At 39.6% G+C, this 14,201-nt stretch overlaps 1 protein-coding gene across 2 annotated transcripts; it reads right to left on the bottom strand.

Moving 5' to 3' along the window:
* Nucleotides 1-1,819: 1,819 nt before the first annotated feature.
* On the bottom strand, nt 1,820-13,532 carry ints8 (integrator complex subunit 8). 2 transcript variants are annotated; one of them, XM_020707191.2, is made up of 28 exons: nt 13,446-13,532; nt 12,540-12,678; nt 11,966-12,140; nt 11,689-11,829; nt 11,356-11,427; nt 11,187-11,238; nt 10,898-11,077; nt 10,676-10,783; nt 10,443-10,595; nt 9,903-10,003; nt 7,548-7,689; nt 7,265-7,335; nt 7,007-7,182; nt 6,789-6,919; nt 6,591-6,701; nt 6,275-6,479; nt 5,728-5,849; nt 5,175-5,359; nt 5,035-5,068; nt 4,901-4,960; nt 4,038-4,099; nt 3,752-3,870; nt 3,535-3,638; nt 3,400-3,450; nt 3,236-3,309; nt 3,099-3,163; nt 2,963-3,006; nt 1,820-2,043 (listed from the first exon to the last, which is right to left on the bottom strand). In XM_020707191.2, exons 1-28 carry the CDS (start codon nt 13,467-13,469, stop codon nt 1,927-1,929), a joined length of 3,018 nt encoding a protein of 1,005 aa, XP_020562850.1. In that variant the 5' UTR covers nt 13,470-13,532; the 3' UTR covers nt 1,820-1,926. The 2 variants fall into 2 exon arrangements, with proteins under 2 accessions (XP_020562850.1, XP_004074133.1); XM_004074085.4 differs by having other exon boundaries at nt 1,822-2,043; nt 13,352-13,505.
* Between the last annotated feature and the right edge of the window lie 669 nt (nt 13,533-14,201).

The following is a 14,201-nucleotide window of genomic DNA, read 5'->3' as shown; positions in this document are numbered from 1 at the left end:
TTAAGGTTATATGGAGAAGCAATTGAGCAAGTACATAGTTTTAGGTACCTGGGTGTTATATTGGATACAAAATTGAAATGGAGAGAGAACATTGATAGTATAGTAGGGAGGTGTAAGAAAGTCATAAATATAATGAGATGCTTGAAAGGTACTGGGTGGGGAGCTAGTGCGCAGGCTTTAAAACAAATATATATTACAATGATTAGGTCAGTCACAGATTATGGAATTATTGTTTACCATACAGCGTGCAAAACATTGTTACATAAAATAGAAGTCATCCAAAATCAGGCTTTGAGAATATGCACTGGGGCTATGAGGTCAACTCCTGCTGTGTCATTACAAGTTGAAATGGGGGATCTACCATTGAAACTAAGAATTAAACAGCTGATGCTTAACTATTGGGTGAAAATACAGGGTTGTGTAGGTGTAGAGAACATGGTTAGGAGAGCTATTGATCCTTGTTGGGAAAGTGATAATGGGACAAACGAAAGTGCTGCTTGGAAATTAGCTAGGTTAGCGAGAAAAGCAAATATTCATGGCAAAACCCTAGTTAAGACGTTTTTGTACCCCACCACTCCTTTCTGGGTTTTTCCAACTGCACAAGTGGATTTGTATCTACATGGAACAATGGAGGATAGAAAAGGGAAGGGAAACTGGGATGAGATAACAGCAGACAGATTAGACACAGTCCATGCTTCATTTATACCCATATGTACAGATGGATCTAAAGACCCAAGACAATGAGAACTGGTTTTTCTTTCTGTATCCCTACATTGGACAAATATATGGGAGTTAAGACATCAAAGGATCTTTCAGTCATGTTGGCAATATCATGTAGTTTACACAGAACAGAACAGAATTGGGGATGGTATAATTTGTTCAGATTCATTGTCAGCTTTGATATCTCTGAAGTCATACTATTCTGAGAGCAGATCAGATATATTATATGAAATTTATGAGAGTTTGATCAGGTATGGTATGTGGGTACCAGCACATAGGGGGGCGGAGGGAAATGAAATGGCCGACTTCCTGGCAAAAAGGGCATTGAAACGGGGAATAGAGATAGAAATTCCATTAGGTAGAACAGAATTTAGGGCAATTATTAGGAGGCGTATTATGGAAGAATGGCAGACACAATGGGTAAGGGAGAGGAAAGGTCGACATTTATTTAGTATTCAGGACAAAGTAGGGAGAGGTATGATCGTCAGAGTAAACACCAGAGATCGCTGCATAATATTACGGTTGAGGATGGGACACACTGGTTTAAATAATACATTGCATCTGATAGGGAAACATCCAACTGGTTTGTGTGAGTGTGGGAGAGGGGAAGAGTCAGTGGAGCATGTTCTATGTCAGTGTGAACTGTATAGAGAGGAAAGACGACAACTGGAAAGTAGGGTACGGATGATAGAGGGTGAACAGCTGACTTTAAAGAAGCTTTTGGGAGGGGAGGAGAATTTAAATGGTGCAATTATAGGTTTTTTGAAAAGAACTAGGTTATTGAGGAGAATTTAGGTTTTTTTTTGTTTGTTTGTTTTTCTATTAGTTAAATTTGGTTAGGTAATCCTCACTCTGACCCACACTCCAACACAGTAGGTGGCGGAAATGCACCTTCACGTTAGTGCCTCCCGCCAATAAATTCACAAGAAGAAGAATAAGTGCTCACTATCACAGATTTTGACAGATTTGTGAACAATATTTCAGAGAACTGGTTATTTTGTGTATGTGGAAAATGTTTCACATCTTTAAGTTCATACCATAAAAAATGGGAGCAATAACAAAAGTGTTGCGTTTGAAATAAAACAGGCCTTTTTAACCGTTAGTGTTAACACAAAACATTTATTGATAATACAAACAGCTTTTTTACTTCTAGAAAATAAAGAACATATTCGTCCCTTCCTGCAGTAAAATGGCAGCTCTTCTGCATCAGCAGTAGAGTTTGAGCATTGCCTGCAGGAATCTCTTTTTCCTCTTCTGTGCAGCCAGCTGCAGCACTTCCTCTGGGTTGCTGGTGTTGAGCTCCGTCTGCCCAATCGCTTTGATCTGAGAAGGTGGAAACATCGAGTTTAGAGCGGGGAGGCTGTCTACGATATGAAGATTGTGAGAGCTTGTGTACAGTAACCTTGTCCATCATCTTTTTTAAGCTACAGAGGCAAAATATCAACATATATACACGAGAAACATTCAAAAAGTTGATTTACAGGGTGTCATCATGTGAACTGCGGTTCAAAATTGCAAAAGTCTAAATTGGCCTTTCAGTATTTTACTAGTTTTTGTGAGTTTCTGTCTCTGATCCAAATTTGAAGATGTAAAATTGAGTAACAAGCTTAAAATGTGTTCAGATTTCAGAATTCCCTGATTTACTGTGACATAAACTGACAGAAAGGGAACTTCTTCTTTGCCTTTTAACTGATAATGTTATAAAAAAATGAAGTAAAATATTTCGAAAAATAATCATTTTAGGCATTTGTTATTAACCCTCCAAATGCAAAATAATAAAGAATTGGACTCAAGTATCATTCTGAGGTCAAAGCGAAACTGCCCCAAATGTCATGAATGTGTCACATATGGCTTTAAAAATTCATTAACAGACAAAGAGAAAGAGCACAGAGGAGCTTTAGGATTTCTTCCTCTTAAGTTTACCAGGCATTTATTCTTGCAGTCACAACATTTCAATATCTTTATTTTTCAGCCAATCTGATTTTATTTGCTGTAATGGGCTTCATTACCATCATGGAAATGCAAAAGAAAAAATGTTCTGAACCTCCTATTTTTGACTATATTTAATTTTCTAGAATCTACTCTCAGTTGGGCTCATTTATGTGAGTAACTAGTGTAGAGAAATGTTGTTTTTAATCTTTATGATCCATAATATTAAATGAAATAATAACAGACAAATATAAATATTTAAGTATTTTGATTTGTCATTTCTTGAAACTTTTCTTCTTCTAAACTGACTTACGGCTATTTGTCTCTTCTCCGTTTCGCCCCGTTTGTGGTGAATATCTGAGCACACGGTCAAGAATCACTCCAGATTAAGTCCTTCCAGCAAAAGAGTTAGAATCCAGAGAATAAAATGTGAGATTATGACAGGATACGAGTGAGGTACTCCAGAATTGTCACATCCCAGATGTAGTCGTAGAATGAGTCCATGGCATCGTGGCTGTGCAAATGTAACAAAGCTGAATTAGAGGGTTGGTTCTGGTGGTAACATGTAGTTTCTTCTGGATCTCACCTGTTCTGCTCCTGGAGAGCTTTAAAAGCTGTCATGTAATCAACTTCTCTCAGAAACTGGCACAAAACTGCAACCTGAAGAAAAAAGAACAACAACTCGAGTGACATTGATGTTAGACTCTGGATCTCGGAAGCCTCCACATGTGCAGTTCATTTCAAACTGACCTGTGTGTGGCAGTTCATCATTGAACAGCACTTGATCATCCTCTTCAGAACCTGCAAACAGCAAACATTTTTGACTGAGGCGCTTCGCTTCATTTTCCGTTTGGCCAAAGGGCGAAAGGAACAGGTGGGATTTACCTGGTCTGTGTAGGCATCAGGAGGGACAGGTTTGGTGAAGAAGTCTGAACACACGGCTCCAGCCTGGAGGTAAAAGTTGAGTGCAGCAGAGTACTGACTGGTCACTGCAAAAAAAAAAGAAGTTTGACAACAACTTAAAGCCCCACAAAACGCTGCTACAGAGGGTTGAAAAATAACATTTGTTAAAGCTGTTCTAATAACAAGTTAAGTCATTTACCAAAGTAGATGTCAGCCTGCGTGATGAGCCATGACTGGTTATTGGGATTCAGTATTAAAGCATAGGACACCAGCTCCTTGACGGTTACAGCCACAGCCTCCACATCTACAGCCTGAATGCTGCAAACATGAACATGAACCCAATTCAGTTCACAAACTATAGTAATCTGCTCATTGAGGCAGCTTGAATGGCCACACTAGTGCTGGAGAAGAGTAATGGCGGCATTGATGTCTCTTCTCAAATGGAGGGCGTATTGGTAACATGTAAACTTAAAAAGCTTCCTTACTTAGGCAGAGTGGACGGCCAGATGGAGAGGTGTTCTGCTGTCACTTCATTCACAATGTCATCCTGAGGACATCAGAACATATACTGTCAGGTTTTTTTTTAGCTTAACAAAAACCAAAGAGAAAATACCTGCAATTTACCAGAGTTAATATGAATATGAATTAAATTTGATTTTTAAAAGTGACGAGTCAAATGACTCCATTTCTTTCCAACATAAACATCTGAGCATTTGTGGGGCTAAAATGGTCAGTGGTTGAAAGAGCATCACAGTTTAGGCCCTCACAGTCATAACCTTTGTTGATTTTTGTTTTGATTGAAATAAATCAATTCCAAAAATCCAAGAATCCAAGCTGGATTCAGGATATTTAGCAAAAGACTTTCCGCTTGTTCTTCAAAGCAAAATCCTGCTGAAATATGACTCCACATTGATATAAGGCTTTTGCATCTTTGTTGCCTTTGTTTTTTTTAATGAAATCTGGAATTTAACTTTATTTGCTAAAATACTGAATAATGAATTTGTAATGTTAAATGGTTACCATGGGATCAGTAATGTCTCAGAAAAGATCCTGTGGAAAAAAATCTGTTTGTCTTCCAATAAAATCAATTATATTACAAAATATTATAAATTATATTACAAATAAATTACATTTATTAAAACTGAGGTTAAACCTGTTTAAATGTATCATAAAATATTACTTTTAAAATGATCAATTTTATTATTTAAGGCTAAAATCTACCTATTTGGTGCTTTTGTCTTCTAACCCAACCCATCATATTATTTTCTTTTATTTGAATTTTTTGGCATCTTTTTTAAACTTTTCGCCACTCTTTTTTTCTTGATTCAATGAAAAAAAAAAAACATACCCGCACTATACTGTGGAGTCTGACAAAAAGGGAGATGAGTGTCGTCAGCACCAGTGGCTCCTGGGAAAACAAAAAGATAGTTTGTCACATCAGCAGAATCAGAACTTTCCTCACTGACAGTGGTGGTTACTTACTCGAAGCTTCTTGATAAATGTGATGAATTTGCTCCTAAATAGATCAGAACATGAAACGACAGGTAATGCTTGGTTTAGCAGACAACCTCACGGCAAAACCTGTGAACTTCCCAGGTGTTGGGACACCTTCAGGGACACACCTGTGCATGATGCCCAGAGAGGACTCCCTCTGCTTGATGAGGCCCACTCTGCCGTCGCTGTTCCTCTTGTGCTGAACGGAGACACTGCAGATCTGAACCACCACATCCCACAGCTCCTTGGCTGTACGCCGGCTCTCTTTGGGACCTGGAAGCTCCTTACACGTGGACGCCAGGAGCTGGCCAACCTGTGAGCGGAGGACAGGACAAAGGTACTAACAGGCCAGAGCTCTAGTTTACACCTGCAGAAATGTGAAGCGGAGTGAGTACTAAGTTAGGTTGTAGTGAATAAAAACAAACTTCTCTTATTGACAGCTAAAAGCAATTTTTAAATAGCATCCAGTATTAACAACATTTATTGCTTTCAAAACAAGACCCAGCATTAGATTTCATTTCTTATTTGTTTAGTTTGTTGCTAAGAACTAAGACCGATAAAACGAATAGTTTCTTAATTTTTTAAGCTTTCAATATAACAGGGACAATATAACAGTCCAACAGGGAAAGAAGTGATGCATTCACCACTGATGCAATTAGTGATGAAAGACAGAAAGATTACCTTTATATAGGGGTTGTTCATGACCAAAGATGGAGGAACCTGGAGCGTCAGGTAGTCGGTCTCCCTCCAGTTGAGCATGAAAGCCACACACTCCTCCCCCACCACCTGACGCAGGGGCAGATCTGCAAAAAACATAAACCACGGTTGGTCTTAAGTTAGATGGCAACTCCACATAAGCTTTATTAAAGTATTTAAGATGAGAGGTGAACATATTCTGTGCTCCAAACTGAATATTAAGCCTTCATCCATGATGCAGGCTAAATTATCAATGATGTGATAAATCCAAAAGAAGGTCCTCAACATGTTTGATTTCTTATTCCAACCATAAGGATTCAGATCTTTAGGATTTAAAATGCAAAACAAAACCTCATTAACTGGTTTTGTGTCCGGACTATGTGTCCGACCACTGAACTCACTCAAATCAACAGCCATCAACCAAAAGAGTCAATATTTTGCACAGATTTCTTACAATGGGACTTCAGAGCTAGCCATCTAATATGACGCATAAATTGAATCGTATTTACAGAATTTAATGCCAACAGCATACCATGAATCCTCATCTCCAGGTATCCTCGGACCCTGCTGACCAGGTCAGGGGGAGGGCGATCCTTGCTGCCCTCAGCAGCCAAACTCTCGTGAGCTCGGACTTCCAGCAGCAGGATCTCGTTGAGCATCACCTGCCTGAGCTTTGGAGAAAACTCTGTGACGAGCTCCAGGCAGGCAGAGAACAGCTGCCGGGCGTGGACAAAGTCCTGGGATGATAAAAACAAATAACCCAGTGATTCACAGCAATTTTCTTGAGAAAAGATTCTCACTTTGTATGTTTCTGTATTCCTGATACATTTTCTGAACCATCGACAAACCTTAATTGAACTACAGTGGAGACCTTTAGCCATGAGGATGTACACCAGGTCTCTGGTCAGGTTGTCCTTAATGCCAAGAATCACACTAATGTAGTCTGGAGGAACCTCCCACTGCACACAAAAGCACCAGACAGAGTGAGTAACTGAATGTCTTGTATTGCCGTGTGAGAAGAAGACGAGATGACAGCGCAATTGAACCTTGCTATTGACTCTCCAGAAGGGTCTTTCGGCCATGCCGTGGAGTTCAATGAGGATCTGCCTGATCCTGCGAGGATCCAGTGAAAGGATCAGTTGCTGCTCCAGCTGGCCGATGTTGACACTGGCTGAAGCTTTAAGGGGTGGAATCCAATAATTCTGTTACTCAGAACAAAACCTTTTGTGTGTGGGTTTTTTTCTTAAAACATTAAGCTCTATACCTGGAATGTCATAAAACGAAGGCAAGGGTTTGGCACTGAGGCTGATGGTGGCTGACCTCTTCCTCATCCGCTCCACCAGGACCTTCCTCTCCTCCTCCTTCAGCAGGTCCAGGAACAGCTGATGAGAGGACACCACAAACACCAGAGACAGGTCCTCAAGGCCTTCACACAAAGTCCTGCAGCACAGAACAGACAAGCACAACATGTTAACCCCAAGGGGGAGACGTGTTAGACTTCAGCAAGCCTGGTGTTACTGACTTCAGGAAGCCAGCCATGTTTCTTCTGGACATCTCTGACAGACAGTCTCTTTTCAGAGAGCGAGTGCACACCTGCAAGACAAAAGCAATTAGAATTAAAAAAACAAAAGCCGGGCCTCTTTGACCTGCAGGCCATGCTCTAAATCTCTGCAAAACTGCTTGAACTAAAGTCAAATCTGAATGTAGTGCAGGTTTTAAACACCTGAATCTTTTTCTATGGCACCTTTTAATCTGTAGTCCTTATTGAATGAAAAAAAAAACAATAAAGATTTGAGCTTCAATACCTCCAAAATGAAATCCAACATTTTTCTACTGGGTTTGAGGAGAAGCTGCTGGAAGCGCACACTGAGGACTTCTCCTTCCAGGGCGTCTCGGACGGCATTGCAGATGCAAAGCTTGTGACAGAACTCCCCCAGGCCAGACTCTCTGCACATAAACATTAGAAAGGTGAAGCTTTTGACAGCCTGTAAAATGTGAAAATACTCACAGTGGATCAAAGCAGATTGAAGTATTTGAGGATGTAGTTATGCCGATATACAAATAAATATACCAGGGGTGTCAAACTCATTTCCACCGAGGGCCACATCAGTATAGCAGCTGTCCTCAAAGGGCCGGATATAACTTATACATGTAACTAAATGTAATGAAACACACATGTAACTACTCCTTAATGTTAAACAACTAATTTATTTATTTATTATAACTTTTGAAAGTGACAATTACAGTTGCATAGAAAACATATGTTTGCTTGTTACTCTATCATAAATCCTTTTAAATTTGATTCTGTCAGGTTAGGTTATATGGACAGTGTTTAAGTCCTAATGCAGGGGTCGGGAACCTTTTTGGCCAAGAGAGCCATAAAAACGCCACATATTTTTAATTGTAATTTTGAAAGAGCCATACAATAACGTGGTGTCTCTTTCCCACACTGAGGCACGGAGACTTAACCTCTTTTAAGGTTCTTTATTCTGGTTACTGCAGACCGCAACAAACGCCGTAAAATTAATTCAGCAACTCCTGAATCTCTCCCGCTGACACGAGAGCGCTTCTCCCAACTTTACATTCCCTCACTGCCGCGTCAGCCCTCCCATTTCCCTTATTCGGCCCATAGCTGAACCCCATTGGTCCAAACTACGTAACAACAGGCTGAGCGACAGAACTGAGAGCCAATCAGATCTCTGCTTGATGCGTTTAATGAACTCCAGAACTTATAACGCGCCCCAACAGCCACCCAGTCCAACTCAGACCGCCACAATATGTTTAAAACCAAATATTCAAGTGAATGTGTGCATTTGATGTAATTTCAACATTTTTAAAGTACAATAAGTCTGTGGATTCTTTTTAATAACATTGTTATGCTGTTGCTAATAAATGATGAGTATTTCTCGTGGTGGTTTTGCTGATGGTCTAGTCTGGTTGATACGTGGTGAGTTTCTGCTTCATGCAGGCGTTGAGACTTTAAACGTGATCGTAGGTCTGAATGTTCTGTAGATGTGAGACAGACTGATCACATGCAGACATGGAGCAAAACACACACTCACACGCTGCAGTGTGTGACGGGCAGCGGGTTTTACGTTTTTACAATCCCTGCGCGATTCACCTGCTGCCGGTCCCCGCAACCCCCCACCCCCACCCTCTGCTTTCTTCCTCACACATCCCGTCCCCGCATCTGCGCGCTCTTTCTCAGAGACGGGAGCGCGCAGTTTTAGGCACGGCAATTCACAGGTTTCCAGCTGGTACAAACTCTGAGAAAAATTAGATAATAGTAAACTGAAATGCGGTGCAGATTTTTCTCCTCAAGCACCGATACTACTGCGCGCCTCTGGCATCGCATCGCGCACGAGAAAGAGTGGTCTAATGAAAAAAAAAAAGTATAATAATTAAAGATTTGTCTGCGAGCCACATGTGACCATCAAAAGAGCCATATATGGCTCGCGAGCCATAGGTTCCCGACCCCTGTCCTAATGTATAATTGCCCAATCTGATATTTCAAGGCAGATTCCCCCTATATATATATAAATACACACCAATTTTTATTTTTTATTTTAAGAAATCAAAAACTTTTATGCTCTCGGGGGCCAAATAAAATGACATGGAGGGCCACATTTGGCCCCCGGGCCTTGAGTTTGACATATGTGAAATATACTGTAACCTATAAGCCAAAAGAAAATACTCTGAAAACTATAATTAGCGAAGTCTTCTGGAAGAACTAAACCACAGCTGGCCAAAACCCTGGTCCTCAAGAACCATAACCCTCTGCCTGTTAAGAAAATATATTTTCCCTTTTTTAATATTTTCTATTTATTTGTTCAAAGTCTTTGAATTTGTTTAATGTGGTTGTATTTAGTCTTTTAGTTCATAGAATTGTTAAGACACTATATTCTTTGTTTTTGTTGAAACGCGCATGCACAGACATTTGGCTGCACTCACTCAAAGCAGCTTCAAAACAATCCCAGCTCTGACCTCACCTCCCTGGAAACCGAAGGCAGCAGACAGAGAGGCTGAACTCTTGTATGTGTGAGTGTGTCCAAAACGGATATAACTGATGGTGATTTTTAAATGCACCTTCAGTTCGTTCAGAGTGAAGATGCTTGAGGACCAGGGTTGGCCGACCCTGGAAACTTCGGTTGTGTTCTCACCCTTGCTGGACTTTGTACATAAACTCTCTGAGAACCGAGCGTCTGAAGTGGTTTGGCAGACTGTGGGATGTGTTGTCTTTGATGAAGGCTTCAATGACAGCCTACAAAATAAAATAAAAAATAAAAGGTTGAAACCTGGTAGATTAAAGGCATGCATTAAAAAAAAAACAATTTGTCAGATTTTCATGGAACTCTGTTGACTCAATCACAGGTGTGATGTATGCTACAAGCCAACATTTTTAACTTTTTGCAACAGTACAGATTTTTAGCATATTTGTCAAATCTGATGCATGTCATAAATTCATGTTTTTGATTTCAAACTAGGAAATTCCATATTTCTGTTCCAGTGATTATTATAAGCCCCTCCATAATTTTATTTGAAGTTAATCAGCTAACTGTAAAAACGTTACCCATTTTTGAAGCTGAAGTGCAGATAAAAACAACAACAAAAAATTATTTAGATACTTTGAACTAAATGAGCGAAAACTGACTAGACGTGCCCAGTTGGGAATGACGGGGAACTGCATCGTCTTCTCTGACCTGATGGTTGTGCGCTCGGATCAGACTGTTAATTTGATCGTAGGGCGTTGTGTGGGGATCAGACGGGTCGCAGTCTCCAGTCAAAGCTCTACAAGCATTCCAGTAACCTGCCAGGCGCTTCTCATCCAGGTGGACATGGACAGTCACACTTAACTGGAAAACATTAAAAAAAATGATGGCTGGAGGCACACAAGCGGCCAAGTAAAAAAGGCTGAATGGGGCTATGCTTATACCTTCTTTAAAATCTCCTTTGTTTGTCTGAAATGCTCACGAGCTTTCTCATAGGCTGACTGGTCTGTGCACCCTTGATGGAAGAAAATACCTCCTAAATCATAATGGACCTGAGGCAAAAAGAAAAGATGATGGGGAAAAACATGCCACAAAACAGAATGAAACGCTGTTAAGGACAGTCTAAGATCCTGAAAATCACGGAAGACATTTGCTTGCCCCTTTACCTGGCAGTGCAGCTCATCTGCGCTGATACAAAGCCCTGCAGTGGAGGACTCGGTTTCTCCGTTAGCAGCAGCGTCTGCAGCCAGCAGCTCCAGAGTCCTCAGCGTGTGAACATAAAAGTCTCTTTTGAGACGCAGCGCCCCTTCCAGAACGCTGATGGAGTCAGCTGCCTGCTCCTTGAGCTGAAAGTAAAACATCAGATTCATCACAATCATCCATTATGAAACCTATATAAGACAATTAATAGGCATTTCAATGGGAGTACAAGTTGTAGTATACGTGCCCACCTACCACAGTAAGGATGTTATCAGTCATTTCTTTCTCCTGCTGAACGATGCTTAACCTGGATCAGAGCAAAAGAGCACAAGAATTTACCTTGTGGTCATAGGATTCAAGTAAACCTGCAGGATTGTTTGTCATCCAAACAATTTGACTTAAGTGAAAAAAAACTGAGGATTACATGTTCATCTGGTGAGGTCCTGGTTTTGTCAGCTTCTCTGGAAAGCTGCTCAGCACAATAGTTCTGACGGCCCTGTAATGAACACAGGAAAAAGGTTTTGTTACAATTTGTTTAACAAGGCATGACTGCTGATTTGATATTTAAATATCTTTTGTTGCCTTTCAATGGTCAGCTTCTATGTAAAATGTTTGAAGATTATATCTTATCCTGTTCATTTGTATTCGGAGCTTATCATAGAATTGTATAGTCTTTTGCAACCCCTCTGCACATTTTAGGCCTTGTGAGTTCATCCCTGCTGATGTTATCAATTCTAAGTAGTTTGCTTGCTCTTACCAGCGGTTGTAGATGATAACAGCCATGGCAGTGGTGGGGGGCAGGGTGGAGAGGTCCAGGTCCACATGTTTCACCCCTGGCGGCACTTTGCTCACACACAGCAGCTCGTTCAGCAACATGTTCAACACCGGAATGGTCAACCTGATGGGAAGCAGGTATTGCAAAAACGCGTATCAATGAGTACAAACAGAAAATAAAGCTCCTTTGTCTCATGCAGTTCTTCTAAATTAATATGTAAGATAATTTTGTCCCTGAAAGAGTGATGTAAACAACTCACCCTTTCTCAAGGACATCCAGATCCCATTTCATGTGTGCAGCTACTTTGAGTGCCAGCAGCTTTAGGGTGCGGTTCCTGCGGTTGTCTGCTGGAGCCTGCACCAAATTCTGCTCATTTACCGACTGCTTGGATGCCTGCTCCAAGAATTGAACGATGAGCTGCATTGGCGCTGGGTCTGTTGACGAGGAAACGCAACATCTCAAGAACCAACATCCAAACAGCCATTTGAATTTAGCTGCAAACTTTATTAACAGAATAGTAAATGAAAACGAAAAATTACAAAAAATAATTTCGTTGATCTAACTGTATATCCTTTATCATCCTTTAAATTGGTGTGGGGGAACACTGAGTCTCAAGGTCTGGTGCATCTGCATGCCCTGCTTATGATTGGGTCAGATGTTCAGTCAATTAGAACATGCTAAAGCAGTGAATTTCGGAAAACAAGCAAGACTTGTTTCCTTTCATTAATACTTCTCTAGGGCTTTTTGTTTGTTTGTTTGTTTAGGAAAAGTTAGAAAATTACAAGTGCAGGATTCAAAAGTAATCTTAGAACACATCACTGCAGGATGCTGACCAGCATTGGGTTTCTGTAGATGTTTTTCCAGCAAGCTGTTGTCCAGGAGGAACTCAAACCAGGAGATCTGAAGAGGCGTGCTGGGCCGGCCGATGATCACAGCAGCCACCCGGTCTGCTGCTTCTGCACTCATCCTTCCCTAAAGTAGAAAAAAAGATAGAGGGAAAACCATTCCAGGTATACAAATCCCCATGCATTAACCACAGACCTCCCATGTCTCAACTATAACAAGGGCACTTGCTTTAGTTTTAGTCCTCCCTATAAAACTATAAAACAGAAATTCATGTAAGACCCCTCTTGGGGTTAAATTACACAATTTTATTTCAAATTATATGTGTGCATGTATTATAATCACATGTATAACATATTCGTTTAGGTCTAGTACAAAAAGTGAATATGGATTATTATACACACACAAATGAATGACTAATTTAACCAATTTACATTTTTACGGCGCCACACCCAAGAAAAACGCTGATTGAATTTTAAGTGCAATCGTCTAAAAACATCAAGATATTGAATGATGAATCAACGTTAGTGCTTTTAAGCCAATGAATTGAATTTATTGTTGCAGTGGTCAAAAACCATTTGACTTTTCGGTTGTGGCATTTCAAGCGGGTGGCGACTTCCACGATGTCGCAAACATGCTGCAAAATAGCGAACCCTCAGAGATTTAGTTTGTCTTCGTGAATAATCAAATCACAAATGCATCCTCCTTAGTTTCTCTCTTGACTTGTCTTAATTCTGCCCAGTCTTGTTACATTTTTGCAAAAAATCAAACGGGTGCAAGGCGCATAGGCAGACCATCTTACCTTAAAAGGAAAAACTTAAAAAGCCGATTTAAAAAAATATACCCGAATTCCCTTTAAAATCTTAAATAAAGCAGTAACACTCTTAAATTCTCACATAATTCACTAGGCGCTTCGCCATCGCTCCTGTCTAGTTCCGGTTCCGGTCCGTCGCCTAGGAGACACGTACTGCGTAGCATTTGCGCATACTGTCCTGGCTTTTAACGTTCCGTGTCTCTTCAAAAAGAATTTTTAAAAACAATGTGATAAATTAATGCGTGTTTTTTTCTCATTTATTGTATTCGGGCATTTGCAATATTTTTAATCATATTTTAAATGAATCCGATTTTGATGGTTTTAGTGTAAACGGGCACATGCAGACTATAAGAAGTGTTTACCCATCATTTCAAAGTCATTTTAAATCCAATTTTAATCATGGCTAAACATGTCAGAGCATAGTTATTTATTATTGCACTTTAATGGACAAGCTTTAGGTTTAAATAAGAAATAAAAACTTTAATTTATTCATGTAAATTTCCATTTTTTTAATTGAAGCAGATATTTAACAATCATGGCATGTCTGTAAAATAATAAAACAAATAATTTATAATAATGATTTTATATATATATATATATATATATATATATATATATATATATATATATATATATATATATATATATATATATATTTTTTTTTTTTTTTTTTTTTTAATTCAAATAATTTAATCAAGTAAATGACAAATAGGTTTGCATGTTTTCTTGATAGTATATTTGGCTAACAACCAGCATAGTTTAAAAAAAAAAAAAAAAAAAAAGAGTGCTGTTTCTATATACATTTAGAAGCCTTTCACTATTTAAGCCAAGACATTTG

This window comes from Oryzias latipes, chromosome 11 (assembly GCF_002234675.1).
Source record: "Oryzias latipes chromosome 11, ASM223467v1".
In the NCBI taxonomy this organism is placed as follows: Eukaryota; Metazoa; Chordata; class Actinopteri; order Beloniformes; family Adrianichthyidae; genus Oryzias; species Oryzias latipes.
The sequence above is the reverse complement of the archived record's forward strand: the minus strand, read 5'-3'. Positions and strand labels throughout refer to the sequence as shown.